Source organism: Octopus sinensis, linkage group LG4, assembly GCF_006345805.1.
Source record: "Octopus sinensis linkage group LG4, ASM634580v1, whole genome shotgun sequence".
Taxonomy (NCBI): Eukaryota; Metazoa; Mollusca; class Cephalopoda; order Octopoda; family Octopodidae; genus Octopus; species Octopus sinensis.
The window spans coordinates 97,900,577-97,921,721 of record NC_043000.1 but is presented as its reverse complement, the minus strand read 5'-3'; the positions used below and the strand labels follow the sequence as shown (position 1 = coordinate 97,921,721).

Sequence of the window (21,145 nt, the reverse complement as noted above, 5' to 3'; positions counted from 1 at the left end):
TTATTTACATGACAGATATATGCAATTTAACTAAAGGTTGTATCATATGTATAGGATATTTTTTTTTGTTTATGGGGAAAATGAAAAAATGTTTATTTTATGAGTGCTGTATATTAAAGTCTATAAAATTGTATATATAAAGTGCATCAAGTAATCGTTGTAACCATCATTTCTTTCACTTTTCAATAAGTAACAGACAAGCAACTATCTTTCCATACAGACACAATACAGGCTATGCTTTCAGGATTTTTGGATAAAGTTTTCAAAAATAACCCAATAGGTTTACCATTAATTCTGTGAAATATTCACGAGTCCCACTAGTTCTGATAAAACAAGTATCACACAAGTACATCACAGAGAGACAGCTTCAAAGCTTAACTAAAGGCAACCAGTCAAGGATGCTAGGCAATCCCAAATGCACTCAAGTTTATTTTCAAAGATGTGGTTTCACAGCCACAGTAAAGGTAACTCAAACAGATCCAAAAATTTTAGAACAGAGTTCTTGTTTTAACTGCATAAAGATGTGAACTCTGGAAGCCACAGTAAAGCAACCCTGTATCAAAAAGTGATACAATGCAGAAGGATCACTTCAGTTCCAAAATGTTACCTCTCTAATGCTAATAGCATAATAAAATACACTCAGAACAAGCTGTAAAGTAGTAGGTGATAAGAAGGGAGCATCGCACCAATAAAACCATGGTTCACAAATTCACAAACAATAAAAAATTTCTAATTGTGAACATTGGACTAACAATTAACATGTTAGTGCTGTGCCCAACTGTGGAGTGGTTAGGTGTGAACACCTCTTGTGCTATCAACTGAATGCACAATTTGATTGTTAGCATCAAATAATTGCATTAATCAGGCAAACACACAAGTCAGATAGACTTCATACTCACCAGAAAGTAAGAGTGAGAAATACTGTGAATATTAAGTCCTTCCTTGGGAAACAATGTACCCCTCAATACAGACTACTGATTACTGATAACACAATAAGAGTTACTTGAACCTAGAGAAACAAAACAATCTAATAAAAATGAAATTAAGACAATTTCTTGAAATTTTTTCACCTTTACTTTGAGAGTCATTAGCAATGGTTGCTACAGTTTTGTTTTCTTTGTCTAACTAAGAGGGAAATTTCAATAAATTTTGAATTTTTTGTGTAGAATATTCAGTTTAACAACCTCTATCTTAAATAATTCTATAAATACTGACTAAGAAGAGTGGAAATCACAGTGTAAAATGTATGTGTAATCTCACTCCACGTCACTTTCACTCAAAAAATAAATCCCACTACACTAAAGTGATGTACACATAGTAGTATAAAAGATTGAATTTCAATTCCAGTTTAAAAACAAAGTTGATTAACATCATATCCAATTAAAATTTTAATTGTTTCCTAAAACACGCCAAATTTCTTTAATAATTCTTAATACAAATAAGGCACTCCAGAACTACCAGTAGGTTTTGAGATAATATTACACTGACCCAGTCTGGAAAATGCTGGCTACAATGTAAATGGATTCTCTGTTGGGTTGTGACAATGAATGTTCCAATTGTTCTGAATTACAACACATGTGGCTGTGTATTCCATAAATACTTATACTCTTAATGTAATTCTCACACAGAATCAGTGTGACAAGGTTGGTCCTTTGGCAAACAAGTATGATTGAACCCAAGTTCACTCAGAATTATTGATTTGATGAGGTTATGGTAAAAAGAAAAACATTTGGCCAAGATGCTACCTAATGGAATTAGATCTCTGATCTTAACCACTCAGCCCTCACTATGTCTAGACTAGCCAGTATAAAGCTTGACAAACTGGCAGTCAAGTAACCTATTTGAATAAGTTGCTGACAAATGACTAAACTGTTGTTTTTGTTTAACTCCAATCATTTCTCATTCAGTAGATTCCTTACACAGCTTATGGGTGCAACAAACTGTCTTCACCAGAACTTGTCGTGTTTATTTTTGCACCCTACTGTTTTAGCCATTTTTATACCAAGCTACCTGAGAGCATGTCAGGTTTATCATCTACTTGCTTCAGTCAGCCACTGGACTGTGGCTATCCTGGGGCATCACCTTTAACTTTTTAGGATTTAAATTAAGCATATCCAGCCCTAAAATTATATCTGCTTCATGTTCAAATGAGCCAGGTCTGGCATTTCATCCTACCATATAATATAATTCTAAAAATAAGCAATCACAACATCAAAGTTTTGAAGTTATGAGATAATGCACGATTAATTCAAAACAATGTGAATAAGCATTACATTAGACAGAATAATCTGAGTACTAAAGGGTAAGGGTTTTAGTCACATGAATTGACTCCAGTACGTTTTTTTTTAAAGTTTGATAGCTATTCTATCAATCTCTTTTTGCCAAACAGCTAAGTTACGGAGATGTAAACAAACCAACAATGGTTGTCAAGCAGTGGAAGAACACACACACACATATTTATGATGGGTTTCCATACAGTTTCTATTCATTAAATTCACTCACAAGGCTTTTAGTCAACCTGAGGCTATAGAAGACACTTGTTAAGGTGCCATACAGTGGGACAGAACTAAAAACCACATGGTTGAAAAGTGAGCTTCTTAACCACATAGCCGTAACTGCAAAAACAACAAAAGTCTACTTTAAAGAAGTTGCATCAAAATGAAATCTATCACAATTTTATCCTAGAAACCATTTTTGACATATGTTCAAATACCAAATTAACAATTATTACTAATTTAAACAGAAGGCCAGTAATTTTGAAGAGAGAGAGTGTAGTTGATATCATCAATCCCAATATTTGACAGATAATCCCACCTCCCCACCCTGCCAAGCCCCAAAGACTGAAAGACAAAGTTAATCTCAGTAGAAGGTGATCTGAGAATGTAAAAAGCTGAAAGAAATCTCACAAGGTATTTGTCAATACTCTAACAGATATGTTACTCCATCACCTCTAAAAATACCGCACTTAATAGATGAAGTTAATTTAGTAAATCCCTAAGGTGGTGAGTGAGCAGAATAAATAGCATACTGGACAAAATGCTTAGCGGCATTTCTTCTAGTGCTCTACATTCTGAGTTCAAATTCCACCAAGGCCAACTTCGCTTATCATCCTTTCTAGGTTGATAAAATAAGTATCAGTCAATACTAGGATTGATGTAAATGGCTTGCCCCACCCTATATCAAAATTGCTGCCCTTCTGCTAAAGTTAGCGGAATTTCTTCTAGTGCTCTACATTCTGAGTTCAAATTCCACCAAGGCCAACTTTGCTTATTATCCTTTCCAGGTTGATAAAATAAGTACCAGTCAAATACTGGGATTGATGTAAATGGCTTGCCCCAACCCATATCAAAATTGCTGGCCTTGTGCCAAAGTTAGAAAGAATTTAATAAATCCCTGTCAATTCTTGATTATTCTGAAAATTAATTAAAAAGAAAAAAACGTAAGTTAAATATTTCATTAGAGATATGGTAATGAAAGGACATAATGGATAATGAAGTCCTAAACACAACCTTAAAAGAACTGGGTAGTCACTACAGGAATGCCTATGAATGTAATTCAGCTCAATAAGGGTTGACTTGGAGCTAAACAACAACAAAACACATGTCATTTGAAATGAGCAGATAGTTTCCAGTGGCTATTAACAAATTTAATCTCATTGCCAATATTTGCCAGCATGGATTTTATTTTATGACTGCAGGCCTATTATCAATTACCTGATGCTGAAGCATTAGAATATTACATGACTGTTTTCTTTCATTTTTTTTTTCTTATACAAAGTCAATAATTAGAACGGAAAGAATTTTTTTTTTTTGCTTTTTAAATCAATAAAATTTTTCTAAAGACTTTTGCTAATCATTTTCATAAATATTTCAACAACGCTTTTGATAAGTATATCAAGGAAGCTATTGCAAATCAGAAATTAATTAAAGGCAGGAAGTAAGATCATCAGAAGTGCACCAAGCTTGGAAATTTGACAAATTAGCCGCTCAAAACAATAAAGTTATAAAGAGATACAGATAAGTCAAAGGAGATAGAACTTCTTACTTAGAGTTTAAAGGAATCCTGTAGCTATCAACATTCATTATATCTACCATTTAATAACTACTTCCTTCACCATATCACATAGGTTAAACTGTTTACATCTTCTGCAGGTGTTTTGTTATAACTGGAGAGAGCATTTGAATCCTTTCTATATCAGTTTGCCTGAAACTGACTCTGGTTCTGTGATACAAAACCACCTGTTTTTAAAGTGTTTATATCTAAATTAAACAATTTTCCATCATAATTTTGAGAAAGAAACATTCATCATGTTCCAAACATCAGCTCAATAATGAAAACATTAAGTATGTTACTAAACCATTCAAATTCTTGATTACTTTCATTTATTTTAAATGAAAATATTAGGGATAGTATATTCTGTTATCTTTAAGGCATTTGATTTATAGAATCACTATGATATTAGAGAAATGCCTTATGATATTTGTTCCAGATCTTCGCACTCTGAGTTCACATTTTGCCAATGTCAACTTTGCTTTCTATCCTTCTATGATTGGTAAGTTAATAAAAATAAAGTACCAGTCATGTACTGAAGTTAACTCCTCTTCATTTTCTCTCAGAATCATCTGATCTTAGTTATTGTCATTCAAGTGAGGATACCAGCCAGTCCAAGCTTGAATAAATAAGGAGTAAATAATCTCTCTCCTTGAGGTAAGAAAAAAAAACCTTACTAGAGAAATAATCCAAAGAGGAACCAACAAAAATATATTTTTGTCTATCAGAGGCAGATATGGTGAACATGGATGGACTGATACGTAGGAAAACTAAGAACTGAGAGGAATAATACATATCATTAGAAAATGGTCACAAAAAGGTTCATTCAGAGTTTCTCAGTTCACCTAAATTAAGAGAATGCTGCCTATGTTAAAAAGAGTATCTTATCAAGAGATTAACCTCACAACAGAATCTAAAACTAATTATTGATTTCCTACCTTGTTGAGCCAATGTGGCAGCTTCTACATGATTTTTGCATCTGCTAAAAATACTAGCCAAATACAGCTTATATTATACCCTACCTTCTTCAAAAAGAGAAGGCCGTATTGGAATAAATGTAGTCTTAGATATACTGTGTCTGAAAAAAAATGGGATGATCAATGGGTGGAATGCTTTGATCATAGTTCCACTGGATCAGAGTTGAACAATAACAACCTTATTAAGTTTATGTCTAAGTGTTTTGAAGATCCTAGAAGTTATAATAGACATCATCACTACTTTTTACAGAGCTAACCAGACAAATGAATGTTCAGCTCATCAGTTAATAAAAACACATGGTGAAGGATAAAATAGCATTAGTCAATGATTAATATTATTTTCATTTTTCTGACAAGTACAAGAGACAACTCAAAAATTGTTCTTATTCTGACCTAATCAGTGAAGGACAGCTTTCATATTTATAGTGAGTGACAATTGAATTACTAATTAAATGTACAAAATTGTATAAATGAGAGTGTTGGGAAATATAATTGTTTGGAAATTAATTGGTTCTTCAGTTCGTGTGTTAAGCCTGGGAACCATCAACTGCATCTTGTAACAACAAATTCTGTTGTAGCAACTGTAAAAATAAAGCAATGTTCTGTTCACTTACTGCAGTCATATTCATTTTCTCATAGTCACATTTCATTCATACACTACTTGATGGCTTTATTTTACACTTGAGCACATTGTTAAAGAGTTTAGTTAAAAACTATGACAATTTTTTTTTTATACTACACAACTATTGTTTTTGGAAACATTGATACTACTTGAGCCATTAGATTCATAAAATCAATGTAACAGGTATTCTCAAGACTGTTACAGACATTGTTAATACTTCCTATCATTACATTGGTTTTACATATTGACAAATTTCTGAATTTTTCCTAAGGAATAGGTAGGAAAACCCTGATAATTCCTTAGTGAGATTTGATATTTAAAATATAATTTAGTTACAACAGATTTTCTTTCCTGAAACCTGTTTGTCTAGCCAATGCAAGAATGATAAATCAGATATGAAAATTATATTCATAAAAAAAGACTTTGTTATAGCTTTCATCAAGTTTATTAGCATTATGTTTTATTTCAGATCCAGTGTTATATGTGAATGGAAAGAAATTAAGAGATTAATTTAACAAAATTAAAATTTTATTGTAAATTTAATCAAGATAACTGCTTTCATATCAATCCCAAGTGACCCTGTTACAATGTCAATGCCCCTATTCTTTTATTAGCTTCATTCATCTGGCTAAGCAATGCTGAGTCACCACCTTAAAAAATCAAAATTCTTTAGGTTTAGAAAAAAAAAGCCAATTAGCTCTTCATTATTACTGTTTACTTATAGAGTTAATACTCTGTGAAGAATTAACAACAAATAAATAAATAGAAAATAAGTGTTAGAAGGTTGTAGAAGCAACACCTTAACATTCAGGGTGATGTTTTCATTTTTTTGCTGGAAAGTGCAGCCTTGTTTACACATGCCGAAGTAAAACAACTGTTCAGTTCATTCATTTTCTATCTAATACTTATTGTATATAATCTGATGTGAATACCTTTACGGCTGGGTCTATTTGATTACATCCAATACTTAATTACACATTACACCTGTTATATTGCACAGATATCAATATCAAAAATAGAATTGATTTAGTATCTGCAGCCTTTGGTCTCCCTAATTGGTATGTTTTGAAACAAGAGAACATCTCATTACATACTATATTCTGCATTTATTGATTATCTGTACTGCCTGCGATGTTATACAGTAGCAAATCATAGACATTTCTCTAGAATAACTTTGATATGTTGGAAATGTTTCAAATGGGATGCCTTTGCCAAATCCTTGGAGTAACCAATTTCAGGAATTTGTTTATGCCAATTAATTAACACTGTAATAGCCACGTGAATTAAATGGATCTTTTAAGGTAATAATACTTGTACAATGTTGACCCAAAGAATGGAAAGACCACAAAAGAATAAAAAGACCTGGTAAAAAATGATCCCAAAAGATCTGGAGAGACTAAACATAACTATTAACAATGAACATTAAAATTACATATATATAGGCGTAGGCATGGCTGTGTGGTAAGAAGCTTGCTATAGGTGCAGGTGTGGTTATAAGCTTGCTTCCCAACCACATGGTTCCGGGTTCAGTCCCACTATGTGGCACCTTGGGCAAATGTCTTCTGTTATAGCCACAGCCAACCAATACCTTGTGAGTGGATTTGATAGACAGAAACTGAAAGAAGCCTGTTGTGTGTGTGTGTATATATATATATATTATAGAGAAAATGAGATAACGAAGCCAAGGGTGTCAGGAGTTTTCAGTACATTTATAAGGAAATAGTCTTACAGCTGTTTCTGGGATAACATGGATATCCCTTCATCAGAGACAGTGTGAGAAAGTTAAATTGAGGAAATATTTCAGATCTAAATATTATGGAAAAGGAGGATAGGGAATATAGAGGGAAATATATATATATCTCTAAAATAATTGTCACATATTATTTTACAGATAAATTTCCTCTATTTACATAATATTGAGGTCTCTTTCGTTCTTTTGTTATCTTACCCTTTTTTCCAATATATATATATATATATATATATATATATATATATATATATATATTGAAAGGTATAATGAATAAAACTCCAACTGAACTCTTTTCTGGTTACCTTACACTATTTTTATATATTTATATTATTTTAGCTCCATTGCCTTAAACTTTTAGTCACTTTTATTATGCATTAATTTATTCCATATATTTTTCTTCATTCCACTTCACTCGTATTACCCTTTTAAGTTTTATCACATTTGATTTGTGTATATGTGTATATTTTACACTGTTGGGTTTTACCATTGGGTACCCTGTTCTTTTAATATATATTTATATTTGATTTATGATAATTTGGGAATGTTATAAAGTTGTTTTGATCAATTGGAGTGTGTATTCATTATACCTTTCAACTTATTTCTCCTTTCGCCTTGGTGTCACCTGAGCACTTCCAGCTTCAGTCCTAATTTTATTCTTCGATTTAACGAAATTGCTTTTTGGTTTAACGAAGTTATAAAATTATCTTCTTATATAAAAATGTATGTACGTATATGTTTGTGTGTCTGTGTTTGTCCCCCACCATCACTTGACAACCGATGTTAGTGTGTTTACATCCCTGTAAACACACTAACAAAAGAGACCAATTAAATAAGAACTAGGCATACAAAGAATAAGTCCAAGGTCAATTTCTTCAACTAAAGGTAGTGCTCCAGCATGGCCACAATCAAATGACTGAAACAAGTAAAAGAATAAAAGAATATATCTATATATATACTAGCTGAACTACCTGGTGTTGCCTGAGTTAATGATTCAGAGAATTAACTGTAACATCGCAAAGCTTTTTATCTAACTTGTAGTAAACCTTATTGAAAAAAGACTCAGCAAAATTTCAGACTAAGAACACTTTGTAGACCTTTTATTGTTTTTTAAGAATATATTTTTGTTTGATATCCAAATTCCAAACATGCAAGTTCAATTCTGTAAAAGTTTGTATACAAAATCAAATCTTTTGAATCTCTTTTCAGTTTCCGCTTAAATGTAATTCTAATACTAACTCAAAATTGTAATCTTAAGTGCTAACATGAAAGCCTGACGTTAAATGCTAACCTTCAGAGGAATGAGAAAGAGTGTGATATGAAAGATGTGCGTGTGGAGAGAGAGAGAGAGAGAGAAAGAAGAACTAGGCATACAAAGAATAAGTCCAAGGTCAATTTCTTCAACTAAAGGTAGTGCTCAGCATGGCCACAATCAAATGACTGAAACAAGTAAAAGAATAAAAGAATATATCATATATATACTAGCTGAACTACCTGGTGTTGCCTGAGTTAATGATTCAGAGAATTAACTGTAACATCGCAAAGCTTTTTATCTAACTTGTAGTAAACCTTATGAAAAAAGACTCACCAAAATTTCAGACTAAGAACACTTTGTAGACCTTTTATTGTTTTTTAAGAATATATTTTTGTTTGATATCCAAATTCCAAACATGCAAGTTCAATTCTGTAAAAGTTTGTATACAAAATCAAATCTTTTGAATCTCTTTTCAGTTTCCGCTTAAATGTAATTCTAATCCTAACTCAAAATTGTAATCTTAAGTGCTAACATGAAAGCCTGACGTTAAATGCTAACCTTCAGAGGAATGAGAAAGAGTGTGATATGAAAGATGTGCGTGTGGAGAGAGAGAGAGAGAGAGAAAGACAGAGAGGGTGGCGCAAGCAAGATGTGTGTGTGTGTGTAGAAAGAGAGAGACAGACAGAGAGTGGAGCAAGAAAGAGCATGATGTGTGTGGAGAGACAGAGAGAGAGAGGGATGAGGAAAAAGAATGAGTTTGGTTTAATCACAAATGTAATTGTAGGATTAAATTATTTTCATTTGTGTGCATGCCATAAGTGTATGTGTATATATGTTAATAGAGTAAAATTTTGGTCTAAAGTATTCCTTTTCTTAAACTAACAGCATGTGACACACCTACATACACACATATATATATATATATATATATATATATATATATATTGTGGCACGTAAAAAGCACCCACTACACTCACGGAGTGGTTGGCGTTAGGAAGGGCATCCAGCCGTAGAAACACTGCCAGATCTGACTGGGCCTGAAGAAGCCTTCCCGCCTCACAGACCCCAGTTGAACCATCCAACCCATGCTAGCATGGAAAGCGGACGCTAAATTCATTAATAATCATCTGTCTGCAATTGACTTGGCTTTGTAAACTGATTGAAAGCATGTACATGTGTATCCCTGAATGACAGCCATATTAATGTTACCATCCCACTGCCACTTCATATTTCTTGCTTACACAACTCTGTTCTCCCCGTCCTAGATATCAGTCACTCTCCCTATGCCACCTCATTTCCCCTACACTAACACTGCTGCACCCTTCTCATTTTATCCAAAAATAGCCTACCTTAACATTACAATTTTATAAGTGATAAAATATTATATATGAATACAGAAAATGGCAGCTCAGGAAGAAAATTGTCCATGGGTGATTGGTACCAAGGAAGTAGACTGGGTTCAAGGAACACCCTAAGAACATTACCTGCTTAAGGATTCCTGATGATGATATTGAATCAAACAAAAGTTTGCATCTTTTACAATGGTCTTTGTTGAACATGAAAATAAACAACCAACTTTTCAATTGATTAGCATCTTTTTGTTGAATCCTGAACAAATGTTGATCTGTACATGAATAGTATCAGTCAGATCATGTAGGACCTTATAAATTTTGATTACTTTAGAAGTTAATGAAAGAACTTTTGAAATTGCAAAACTAGTCCTCGAGTTGTAAATTTGAGATCAGTTTCAATGACAGTTTGAAGATTCTTTATAGAATTATCTTGATCATCTAAGAGTTTTATCTAAATATCAAAGTTCTCTGGTAGAAATTAAGTAGCCTTTGTGAATATTCTCTTACATTCATAATATCATCATTTACAAAGGAGCCAGATATTCCATATGATTGGTGAACTGTTGAAAAGAATGCTATGTCATTTCTACTATCAGTTATTAGTATTCAACGGAGAAATAATTTACATATTGTTCAAATTATCTACAAAAGGAACATGATGATTAACATATCTGTAAAACTGAATACATTTCACAAATTTGATTGAAACCAACACAGTAAATGCTCGAATAGAAGACATTTAAATAAAGCAAAACCTCATACACACATTAAAAAAACATTTTTTAAATTTCACTACAGCTCAAATAAAAAATTTCTTTAAAAATGAAAATTAAAAAAACAAAAAAACAAACAAATGTGCCATACATTTGAGTAAGTGGAGACTAAAAATTATTCTATTAAAATCAAAATTACCTTCTATTTTGCTCAATTATGGCTGTTGCTCTTTTCTCTTTCGAATTGGTATTTGGAACACCTAATATTTTACACACACACATTTAATGTTCATATTGTTGTGTTACTATGATCTGGATGATGGAATTATCAGCGGCAGTATTCTATGGCCAGAGGATCTTTCTGTTGCCAACCTTTACCTATTTTTAAAATTTTAAAGTAAGGGGTTTATTATTCCTCAGGGTTTTGAAAATGCAGAGCAACCAGTGATAATATCAACAAGGAATGTAAATATATCACTAGCAGGGACTAGGATAGCTGTGGGATGTCAATATTTGCTCACATTTGCATGCACATACACCCATATATGAGGAGGAACTGAAAAAGTAGTTTTAAAAGTATCACCAAAGAGCTGGGTGGAGGCCCAGCCTTCCAAGTTCTTTTTTACAGGGCTTAAAAAAACTGAGGGACTGCTGCAGGGAAGAAGTTCAATATAAAATCATAATTAACTGATCCTGCTGTATTTTCTTTTACCCAAGGCCAGGAACTTTTCAGCACACCCTCATATATATATAACAAGCTTCCTACAGCATCCACCAACCAAATTCACTTACAAGGCATAGGTTAGTCCTCGGCTATAGGGTAAGACACTTACCCAAAGTATCACACAATGAGACTGTATCTGAAACTATGCAAAATAAACTTCTTAACCCCACAGTCATGCTTGTGTCTAGACAATATATGTGTGAGTATGTAGCAAAAAAAATCTCATGGATGGTATGCTAGTGGCCAATGCACATCCTCAAATTTGAAGTTTGCATTTGTCAACGGAAAAGATCAGGTCTCTAAGGTAGCAAATCAAACAACCAGATGCATCTAAGATGCTCTTTTGTTACATCTGAGGTCATAGAAAAACAGCAAAAGAAATAAATGCTAAGACAATCTTTAGGAGTAGTCATTAATTTACATGATGTACACCTCTGACTTTTGCCATCTTCTTTTTGAACAATCAGCAGCCTACATTACATATGTGATTGCTATGGAGATGGGCAAAATACACATGATATATTTGTGAGAGTTGCTATGTCAAAGCAAGTACCATGCACAATATTATAGTTATTGGTAATGGCAATGGTAATCCAGTTGTAACAGCAGCAGTGAACAGTAAATCAGCAAGAAAACACTCTTTTATTGGTAATTTAGCAGCTGACATACAGATAAGTTCAATGATCATATCTCCAACTTGTAGAACTATGGCTAAACTCACCAACACTAATTCATGGCCTTTTTCATAACAAAGAGTTTTTGACAGTATTGCTGAACTTTTAGTCAATATGCTTTATTCTATACAATATACAAATGTACTACAAAAAGATAAACACATATAACATGTCAGAAGCAGAGCAAGAGGGTGGGGTCAAGGATGGTCAGTTGTACTCTGGTGCAACTGTGTTCCTTCACACTTTCACCGGAGATACTGAGAACTCTTGCAATCTATTATGCTAGCATGGGTTAAACAAAGGATCATTTTAAGGCAGAATTTTCTGGTTTGATGCTTTTCTTGTCACCAATTCTTACATGTTTTTAAGTAAAGGTTTCTTAATTCCAAAAATTTTTGAAAGCATAGAGTGAATGATCAAAATATCAACAAGTAGTGTCAACATTACCACCAGTTTGCCCTAGTACTGACAATGTGGAATATCAGTATTTACTCATACACATAGATTGCGATCTACAACTGGGCAAACAATGTGCTGGATTAAATCCTTCCAACTCTTGCAAGCATGAAAAGCATTATGATGATGATCATCATCATCAGCTATTTAATTTGGATGTGTTAGATATTCTGAAACAGACATAAATATCTAGTTAGACAACGATTCTTCCTTTTCTATTAAATTAAGCATCAAAGCAAGTTGCTGTGAGAACTTCTTTGTGGTCACAAAATCTATTATACTCCTGTAATCACAAAGCAAAGAGAGACTATGCAGCTGTTCACTGCACCTTTCAAAATAGGTAGGATACTATAGTCCCAGCTACACAATGCCTGAAAGAAAAGATAAATATGGTTACCGCTACAAAGCCTTTGCTTATAAATTTGCTGTACCAGGGCTAACTTGAGTCTAAATAACAACAATCTGATGAGCTCTGAAATATATGTATGAGAGTGAATGCGTATGTGGGAAGAAAGGACCGGACATATTAGTGCAGAGTCAAGCAACAAGGGTGATAGGTAAAGGAGAGATGAGTGGGATAGGAATGTGTAAGTGGAGACAGCATGATCCTGGTCATGCCTCAAGTGTAAAAGCTATAATAGTACAGGAGAACAGGCAGTGAGAAGAAACAGTATACCTATGGGCAAGAGGCTGGAGTTTATCTATGAGTGACTTTATAAGCCAATCAGTCAGGGAGGCCTTTCTGGGATGCAATGAATGAGAAGCAGAAACTATAACCAAGTTGCTACAAGTTGAAACCTAGTTTAAATACTTGCCACAATGTGAACTTATCTAATGATGGTGTTAAACCAGGCAGGAATTAAATCAAGCATCAAATAACACATGCAGTCCATCTCAGAGACTTCCATACAGTTTCTGTCTATTCAACGTCACAAGTTTGGATAGACTTGAGGATATGGTAGAAGACACTTTCCCAAGGGGCCATGGATTGCGATTAAATCTTGAACTACATGATGGTAAAGTGCACTGCCTAACTACATGGCAATTCATTCAGCCAAACAGACATTTAGGATAGGAACAGATCTCTATTTGATTAGGACCTGCTAGATGCTGTAAAATCTGTACAATAAAATTAGTGACATTAAATAGCTTTTTACTGAAGTGCCATTCTGCAGCAAACAAACATTATTCCAGAAACAGACAAATCCAAATCCATGCAGTTCACTTTGATGTTATTTGTTATATAGCTCTATCCCCCACCCATCTCAAGTCAGCTTGACTGAGAAAACATCAAAGGCTTCTGGCTATGATCATCCCAGTTTTTTTCCAAACATATCTGGAACTACATAATCTAATGCAGCCTTCCTATTTGAAGACAATAGGGCATAGTTTGATGGGGATTAGGTTGATATCTCTTGTAAGGGATCAACAACAGCTATCTAGCTGTTATTGATCTCAAGGCCAGCCCCAGATCAAAGGTATTCTAGCTCTGACCATCCTTTGTTTTTCCCATGTCCAGAGAAATCCAAGACCACGTTATTCAACACATTCTTTCTCTAAGGCTATACAGTGTGCTTTGATAGAAATTTATGTGCTATTTCTTGTAGATAGAGTCATCACCAGGATGACTTTTTCATAGGCATGAGATGCTGACTGGTTAAGTGTTACAAATGTAACTGAACTAATACACAGCTAAGCTCAGACCTATCACATGGTTGAAAACAAAAGAGCCTACTCATAGTCATATGACATACTAGAAAGAGCAGTCAAATCTTCCTTGAATTACACCTCATCAACTTATAGGCAGTGAATTGGCAGAATCATCTGAATGGTGTATGGGATGTTAAGCTGTATTTGTTCCAACGCTCTGTGCAATGGCTTCAAATCTCACTGAAGTCAGTTTTGTCTTTCATCTTTTCAGTGTTGAAAAGAAGAAAATATCACTCCAAGGCAGGGGTCTAGCAGAACTGTAAGAACACTGGAACAGATGCACCAAGTTCAAAATCCTACCATAGCCTACTTGGGTAGTAAACTTAACCAACTGCCCAATTTAACACCACCATACTGTTACTTTCAGTGGAGTCCACTCTGTTGCAAGCATTTGGGTTAAGTTTTTGGTTTGAAGATATCTTCTTCTTTCCTCCCATTAGTTTCAGGGGCTCTGTAAAAGGCCATGGGTATTGCCCTCTCTAGCTAAATAATGTAGTCATAAAAAACAGCTAAAAAAAAAGATCAGAGAGGCCATGGCTGAAATGTTTTTCATCACAGGCCAGCTTGACCTGAGCTGAGCAAAAGCTAAACAACTCACAACAATAATGGATCTGTGAATATTGATTTCTAACTTACAATACTACAATTCTGGCAAGAAGCATACAATTGATTGTGAACCCCTAATAGTTGATTGATATTATCTATCCTAGAAGAATATAAAACAAAGTTGAGGTCAGCTTAATCTAAACCCAGAACCTAAGTATATCAGTGCATTTTGTCCTCTGACATGCTAAAAATAGCAACCAAATATTCCTCTGTCTCGAAAAATGAAGAACATATTGGATAATAAAGTTTCTGATGTGCAAGACTGAATGGACATAGGTCTGATCAATCAGGGCCAGACAACAACCGCTTTTATATGTAGATGATTTTACATTAGATTTGATCCCCAACTCATCCAAGAAAAACAGAGTTGTGATTTCTCATCCTAGCACCTTATCCATTCTATGTCAGCATGGAATATATTTAGACAAATCATCAAGGATGGTATACATCCTAGAATTCTGAAAGAAATAGTTGAGGGTAGTACAAAGCCCCTAACAATACTGTACCAAAAATTCCTAAAGTGATCACAATCACCAAAGCTGTAGAAAAAAAAAAGGTAAGGTTAGTACTATATATGAAAAGGGAAATGTCAGAGTAAAGTGGAAAATTCATAACTGAGATTCTGAAGAGGGGAATTGGCAAAGAAACTAGATTCTATGGAAAACAATTTTTCTTTTACAAATTGAGAATTGTTTATAAATTTAGAATAACTTAAAAAGTATATGATACTGATATTCAGATATTAAAGTAGATTTAATAACTTTCTCAGCAGCAGAAAACAAATGAGTTTAATAGAGTAAATCAACACAGCATGTGATATTGTGACTTGGGAATACCTCAAGACTCACTATTCAAACTACTTTTCTGAAATTGATATCAATTTATATCAAAGGAAAGGTAACTACAAACTTATACCTTTTTGAGGATAATATCAATGTTTTCCACATCACACACTATGCTAGACTTCAAAATGACAGGAAAATGGAAGATTAGAGTTATACCTCCTAACTAGTAACCTTTCCATCGGGACAAATGCAAACAAACGCCTTCATTAGAAAAGATCAATAAGAAATAGAGCTGTGAAACTTTAATTCTTAAAGTGAATATAGAAAAAGGTTTGGGAATTACATAAGATAAAAAACAAAAATTGAAATTTGAAGACCATATTAGAATAATAAAAGGCAAATGTGATGAACTCTTAAATACATAAACACAAGAGTATATATACGACTTTACAAATGTATGGTAAGATTCTCTTTAAGATTATATACGTCCTTGTCCGCACAACGAAAAACGTATAGGTAAAAAGTGAATTGGTACAAAGAAGAATTATTAAACAACTGTATGATTTGAAAATAGTTACGTGAGAAAAAAAACAAGACAAATTAAAAACATTTACTCTAAGATACAGACGTGTAAGACTGTGTGTATGATGGAAATGTGCAAAACGATAAATGGGCGCTATGAAAAGGATCTATGTAACAACTTTATTTACCTTAGAGACTTAGGGTGAATATGATGGGTGGAGGAAAACACCTGAAATCATCAAACGTCTACATTCACTTTTAGAAATAAGTACAAATTTAGAATAATGTGATAGTAACTGAGAACATTAGTATATTTTTAAAAATTCGTTTGTCGTATATTGAGAGCAATTAGAAATGAAGTACAATAGTTTTAAAGCGCACATGGTCTGGTGCTCCAATCGGCAAAAGACTCGAGTCCGATATAGAAAAGTTCATTAATAAACATGGTCTAGAGAACTAGTTTAACATGAATTAACGTAAAAATTAAAAAAAAGAAAGACACGCTCATTTCTCTGACACACATCGTTTAAACGAAATATTTTCACTGAGAATGCTTTACAACTCATTAAAAATTAAAGTTATGACAAAAATCTGTCCGGGGTTCTCAAATAGTTTCTTGCGGGTCACTGATGTACTGAATATTTTCTGAACCGCTTGTGTTTAAAATCAATGAAATACAACTAATAGTTAAACAGAATAAATTCAATCAAACATATGAAACACAATGGAAAACTATTAAACTAAGCAAATTCACGAATATATACATTCTGACAAACCTTAACGTTTAATTTCTACTCTGATCTGTGGTGCATGATTTTTCAGCGGACCACGAAAAGTTTTGTCATAGACCTTCGCAGAGCAGCGTTCTCCATCTCACAAACATAGATCCATGTGAAAGAAATAAAACGTCAAAGATTTCAGGATATACTGATACAAAAATGGCTTGGTTAGAAGGGCAGCGTCTCTGACCCATTTCAGGGTCTCCGAAATTCTTGGACACGAGTCATCATCGGAGTGGAGACTTGGTCTGAATGTTTGTAAGAGTAAACTCTACTAAAGGTACATATGGGACATGTGATGATACTAGACCAGCTGATGAATTAAATCAATCATCACAAAACAGGGCCGATTCCGCCGATAGTTTTCGTCTATCAAATTTCACATAGGTTTACAAATCTTTGGTCGAACCGAGGCGGTGATATAAGATAGAAGCTGAAAGTGTCATGCTAGGGGATTGAACCTAAAATCATGTAGTTATGAAGTGAACTTCTCAAGCACAAACCCACATCTGAGCCGAAAAGATGCTTACGCAAGTTTCCCAAGTGGTCACCCATCTAAATACAATCTACAGTTGACGTTGCCTAACTTCGGTGATCGGACGAGAACTGATGTTTTCAGTGTGATATGGCCATAACTTTGAGAAATTACATTAACTGAGCTCAATGGAAAATTAGTACAGTATACAGAAGGATGAAAATCGGTAACGTAAATAACAAATGTATTACGAGAAAAATAAATAAAATTCAAACAGGTATGCATTGTATGAATAAATGGAAATGTGTAGTTTTTGTTTGTAAATATATATAGAAGCATGTTAAGAGGGAACGCACGTTAAAGACTAAAAGAGATATGAAACGAAAAGAAAGACATAAATCTGAATAGTATATATTGTTAAATGCAACGGTTAGTTCATTTGTGCGGGGCGGGGAACAAATGCAGCGATGTTACATAACAAGGTTCCATATAGTTTTGAATACATTAATTACGAAGTTTTCCAAAGATATCGAAAATGACCAGTAAAATTTGTTTAACAAACACGGAAAAAGAAAAGGAAGTAGATTTTTATAACATGTAACGCTTACCTTGAGAAGATTCTAGTCTTTTTAATAACAATAATAATTTACGAAAGATGAAAAGGTGGTCCTTTTTTTTATTATTATTTTATCAGTTTAGGATTTCGATCTGATTTTGTACTACTTCAGTTTTGACAAGCTTAATTTTGAATATCTTGAGATAAAAAAATCATTTAATTTTCATTAAAAAGCAATCCAGCGGTAATTTGGAGGTATGTATTACCATGCGGACAACAGAAACAGGAAATAATAGAGCGAAAAAGGGGAAGATTAAGAAGCAACAGTCCACTAAATGTTGACTTTGAGTATAACGGATGCCATGTTGGAAAACCCCTTCCGGTGAGAAACTGCGGGAATCCACGACTCACGTTATGTGACGTCACATCGTCATGGTGTACAAGATGGCGACGGTCGGCTGCTGCACTGACGAGCAGGGTAGTGGTGCTATGGAAGATAGTGAAGAAGCGTCCAGCAAAGAACATAATAATCACAGCACGACGACGACAACAACATCAACTACTAACTCTCAATTAGTGGACGTTTGTAAGAAAAATGGTGTTGTTCTCAATTGTATCTTAGATGATAAATCGTGCCATGCTTCCATCACCGCTACCACTACTCGCACAATCGCCGAAGATGCAAAGAAGAAGCAGAGAGCAGCGACCAAATCTGACAAGAGTTCTCGGATTAATGGTAGTAATATCAATATCAACAGTAACTCGGCGACCAAGGGACTATTGCTAAATCAACCATCCATTCCGAATTTACGTTCAAGGAAAGATAAACAACAGCGACCGATAATTGAGTCGCCCCGTAAAAGGAGGAGGTCTTCTCGACATGAAAAAGCAGAGCATCAGCAGCAGCAACTGTCGACAACAGTCTCAACAACAGAGAGGTAAAGCAAACAAAACACATTAATAATAATATTTATAGATTTGCTTGTTTGTTAGTTTTTGTTTTGATTTCAGCTGTTGATTGAAGAATTATTTTGTTGTTCGCATCATTACCGCGATTATTTGAAAATATATCAAACAAGTTGAGCGATTCAAATGATTTATGTATTAAATACAGAATCACTTTTTCGCGATCTTTTATTTGCGTGTGATTGTATGAATGTATGTTGGTTTAAAAGAAAATCTACAAAGTAGTCAACAACAGCAACAAGCTGACACGAGCATGGCTACTGAACAAATATTAAAGGTATTGTAGTGGAAGGGGAGTAAGACGAAGGCCTATACACACACACGCTTGCTTCATTGTAACCGGTGTGTGTGTGTGTGTATGTCTGTTCCTTGGCGATTCATTTGAATTTGCAGTAAATTGTTACACACGAGTTGTATTTATATAAATATCTATGTAGACGTTCGCGTGTGTGTATGTATATAAATATATATATTTATGTATGTGTGTCTGCTAATTTTCATTAACAGGATGCTATGTGGGGTAACAGACAAATGAATAAAATAGCTGGCAGTGATTATAATGTAGGCATTTTCATACTGAAGGGAGAAAAATCCATGTCTGGTCGTTTATGGAAATGCATTCATATTTATTTCATTTTCTTTTCCTTTTAATATTCGCTTAATTACATCCCCCCTCTATATATATTTCTTTTTTTTTTTCTTGTGTGTGATGGTGGTGGGGGACTTCGATTTTCATGAGGTTAAAGAAAATATTTACAACAGCCTTAACTTACAAGTTAGTTCGATTGACAACTTATATTTTAAGCAAAAAGCAGAAGCGAAAAATGTTAGAAAATTTCTGACATATGCTTCATCATATACTAATCACATTCGTCCCCACCTCCCATGACCCCTTCAAAGCCTTTTTTATTTTGTTTTAATTTTTTAATTCATTGTTCTTTTCAATTTCGGTACTTTCTTTCTTTTTAGTTTCTTTTCCCCATCCAGTTATATATACGAACTGTTACATCTAAAAAGTGGTGGTAATAGTAGGAAATTTTGAATGGTTGTAATGTTTGTACTGTTAATGATTTGCATGTAATTTATTTTAAAAATCACCGAATCAGAACTAATTACATGCCTTAACGCCGATTTCTTTTTTTTATCACTCGACACATGTGGTTGTACACTGCCATATTTGAACACTGTCTAATACCCAGAATGCTATTCACATGTGACGTCACTTCATTGAAAACTACAAACGGAACCAAATATAAAATTGTATTTTTTTCAACATACATGCATATAGACATGCATGTATTTATAATATATGAGTGTTTGTGTGTATGCGTCTATTCTTAGAAGTTGTTTAGATTTCCTCTTCAAAAGTACGGTACTTGAGTATATTAAAGTACATACTTGTGCGTGTCTTTGTTATCGATCAATATATATATTTATATACACACACACTCATACATGGATCTCCGTCGGTTTCAGCAATAGTTATACCGGCTCTTATTGAAATGCCTACCCATAACGTAATTTGCAGGCAGTCTGTTATAGCTGTTGGATGCAATACATCCGATGGGTTTTTACAATTTCTGTTTGTAAAATTTCGCCTATTGGATTTTGGCCAACTCGGTGCTATAGCAAAAGATACTTGCTCAAGATGTCACGCAGTGGGAGACCGAATGTTTAAGAAATTAGCGTTGCAATCATGACTCTAGTTCAATTTCATTCCGTGGCATCTTGGGCATGTGTCTGTAACTTCGGGTTAACCGACCAACCAACCATCCTCACATCCTTGTATATATGTATCTATGTTTATATATATGCACACATATTTTCTTCCGTTCGATATATATATATATATAGAATTGTCGTGCGAAGACTCAAGAATGGGTGAGTGCTTAATAAGTTCGCTTTGCAATCATGAGGTCTCCAGTTCGGTGCTGGACAATGGATTGTACCTGTTATTCAGTGATCCAACCATCTCACTGTATCACTGATTCGACCTGAAAATTGCATTCAAGATACTCGCATTCTAATACTCAGCTACACACTCATTAATTTTATGAGAGGTTAAGTTTACTTAATCAGCGTTGTAGCCAACAGAGGATCCCGTGTATATATATATATATTATATATATATATATATATATATATATATATATATATATATATATATGTATGCATG

The 21,145-nt window shown here is 33.9% G+C and overlaps 2 protein-coding genes across 3 annotated transcripts in view; one reads left to right on the top strand and one right to left on the bottom strand.

Annotated features, from left to right (window-relative positions):
* The window catches only part of LOC115211136, a 238,671-nt gene extending 220,474 nt beyond the window's left edge, over positions 1-18,197 (bottom strand). Inside the window, exon 1 of one of the 2 annotated variants that reach the window (XM_036502257.1) lies at positions 18,056-18,197. The gene's annotated coding sequence lies outside the window, so the exon portion shown is untranslated. Of the gene's footprint in view, positions 1-16,969; positions 17,622-18,055 lie in introns of those variants that run through there. The other variant, XM_036502258.1, reaches the window with a different exon arrangement.
* Positions 18,198-18,402: 205 nt separating this feature from the next.
* The window catches only part of LOC115211137 (zinc finger protein aebp2), a 185,229-nt gene continuing 182,486 nt past the window's right edge, over positions 18,403-21,145 (top strand). Inside the window, exon 1 of the mRNA XM_029780083.2 lies at positions 18,403-18,941. Within this exon, the coding sequence (XP_029635943.1) occupies positions 18,436-18,941 (506 nt within the window). The 5' untranslated portion in view covers positions 18,403-18,435. The remainder of the gene's footprint in view (positions 18,942-21,145) is intronic.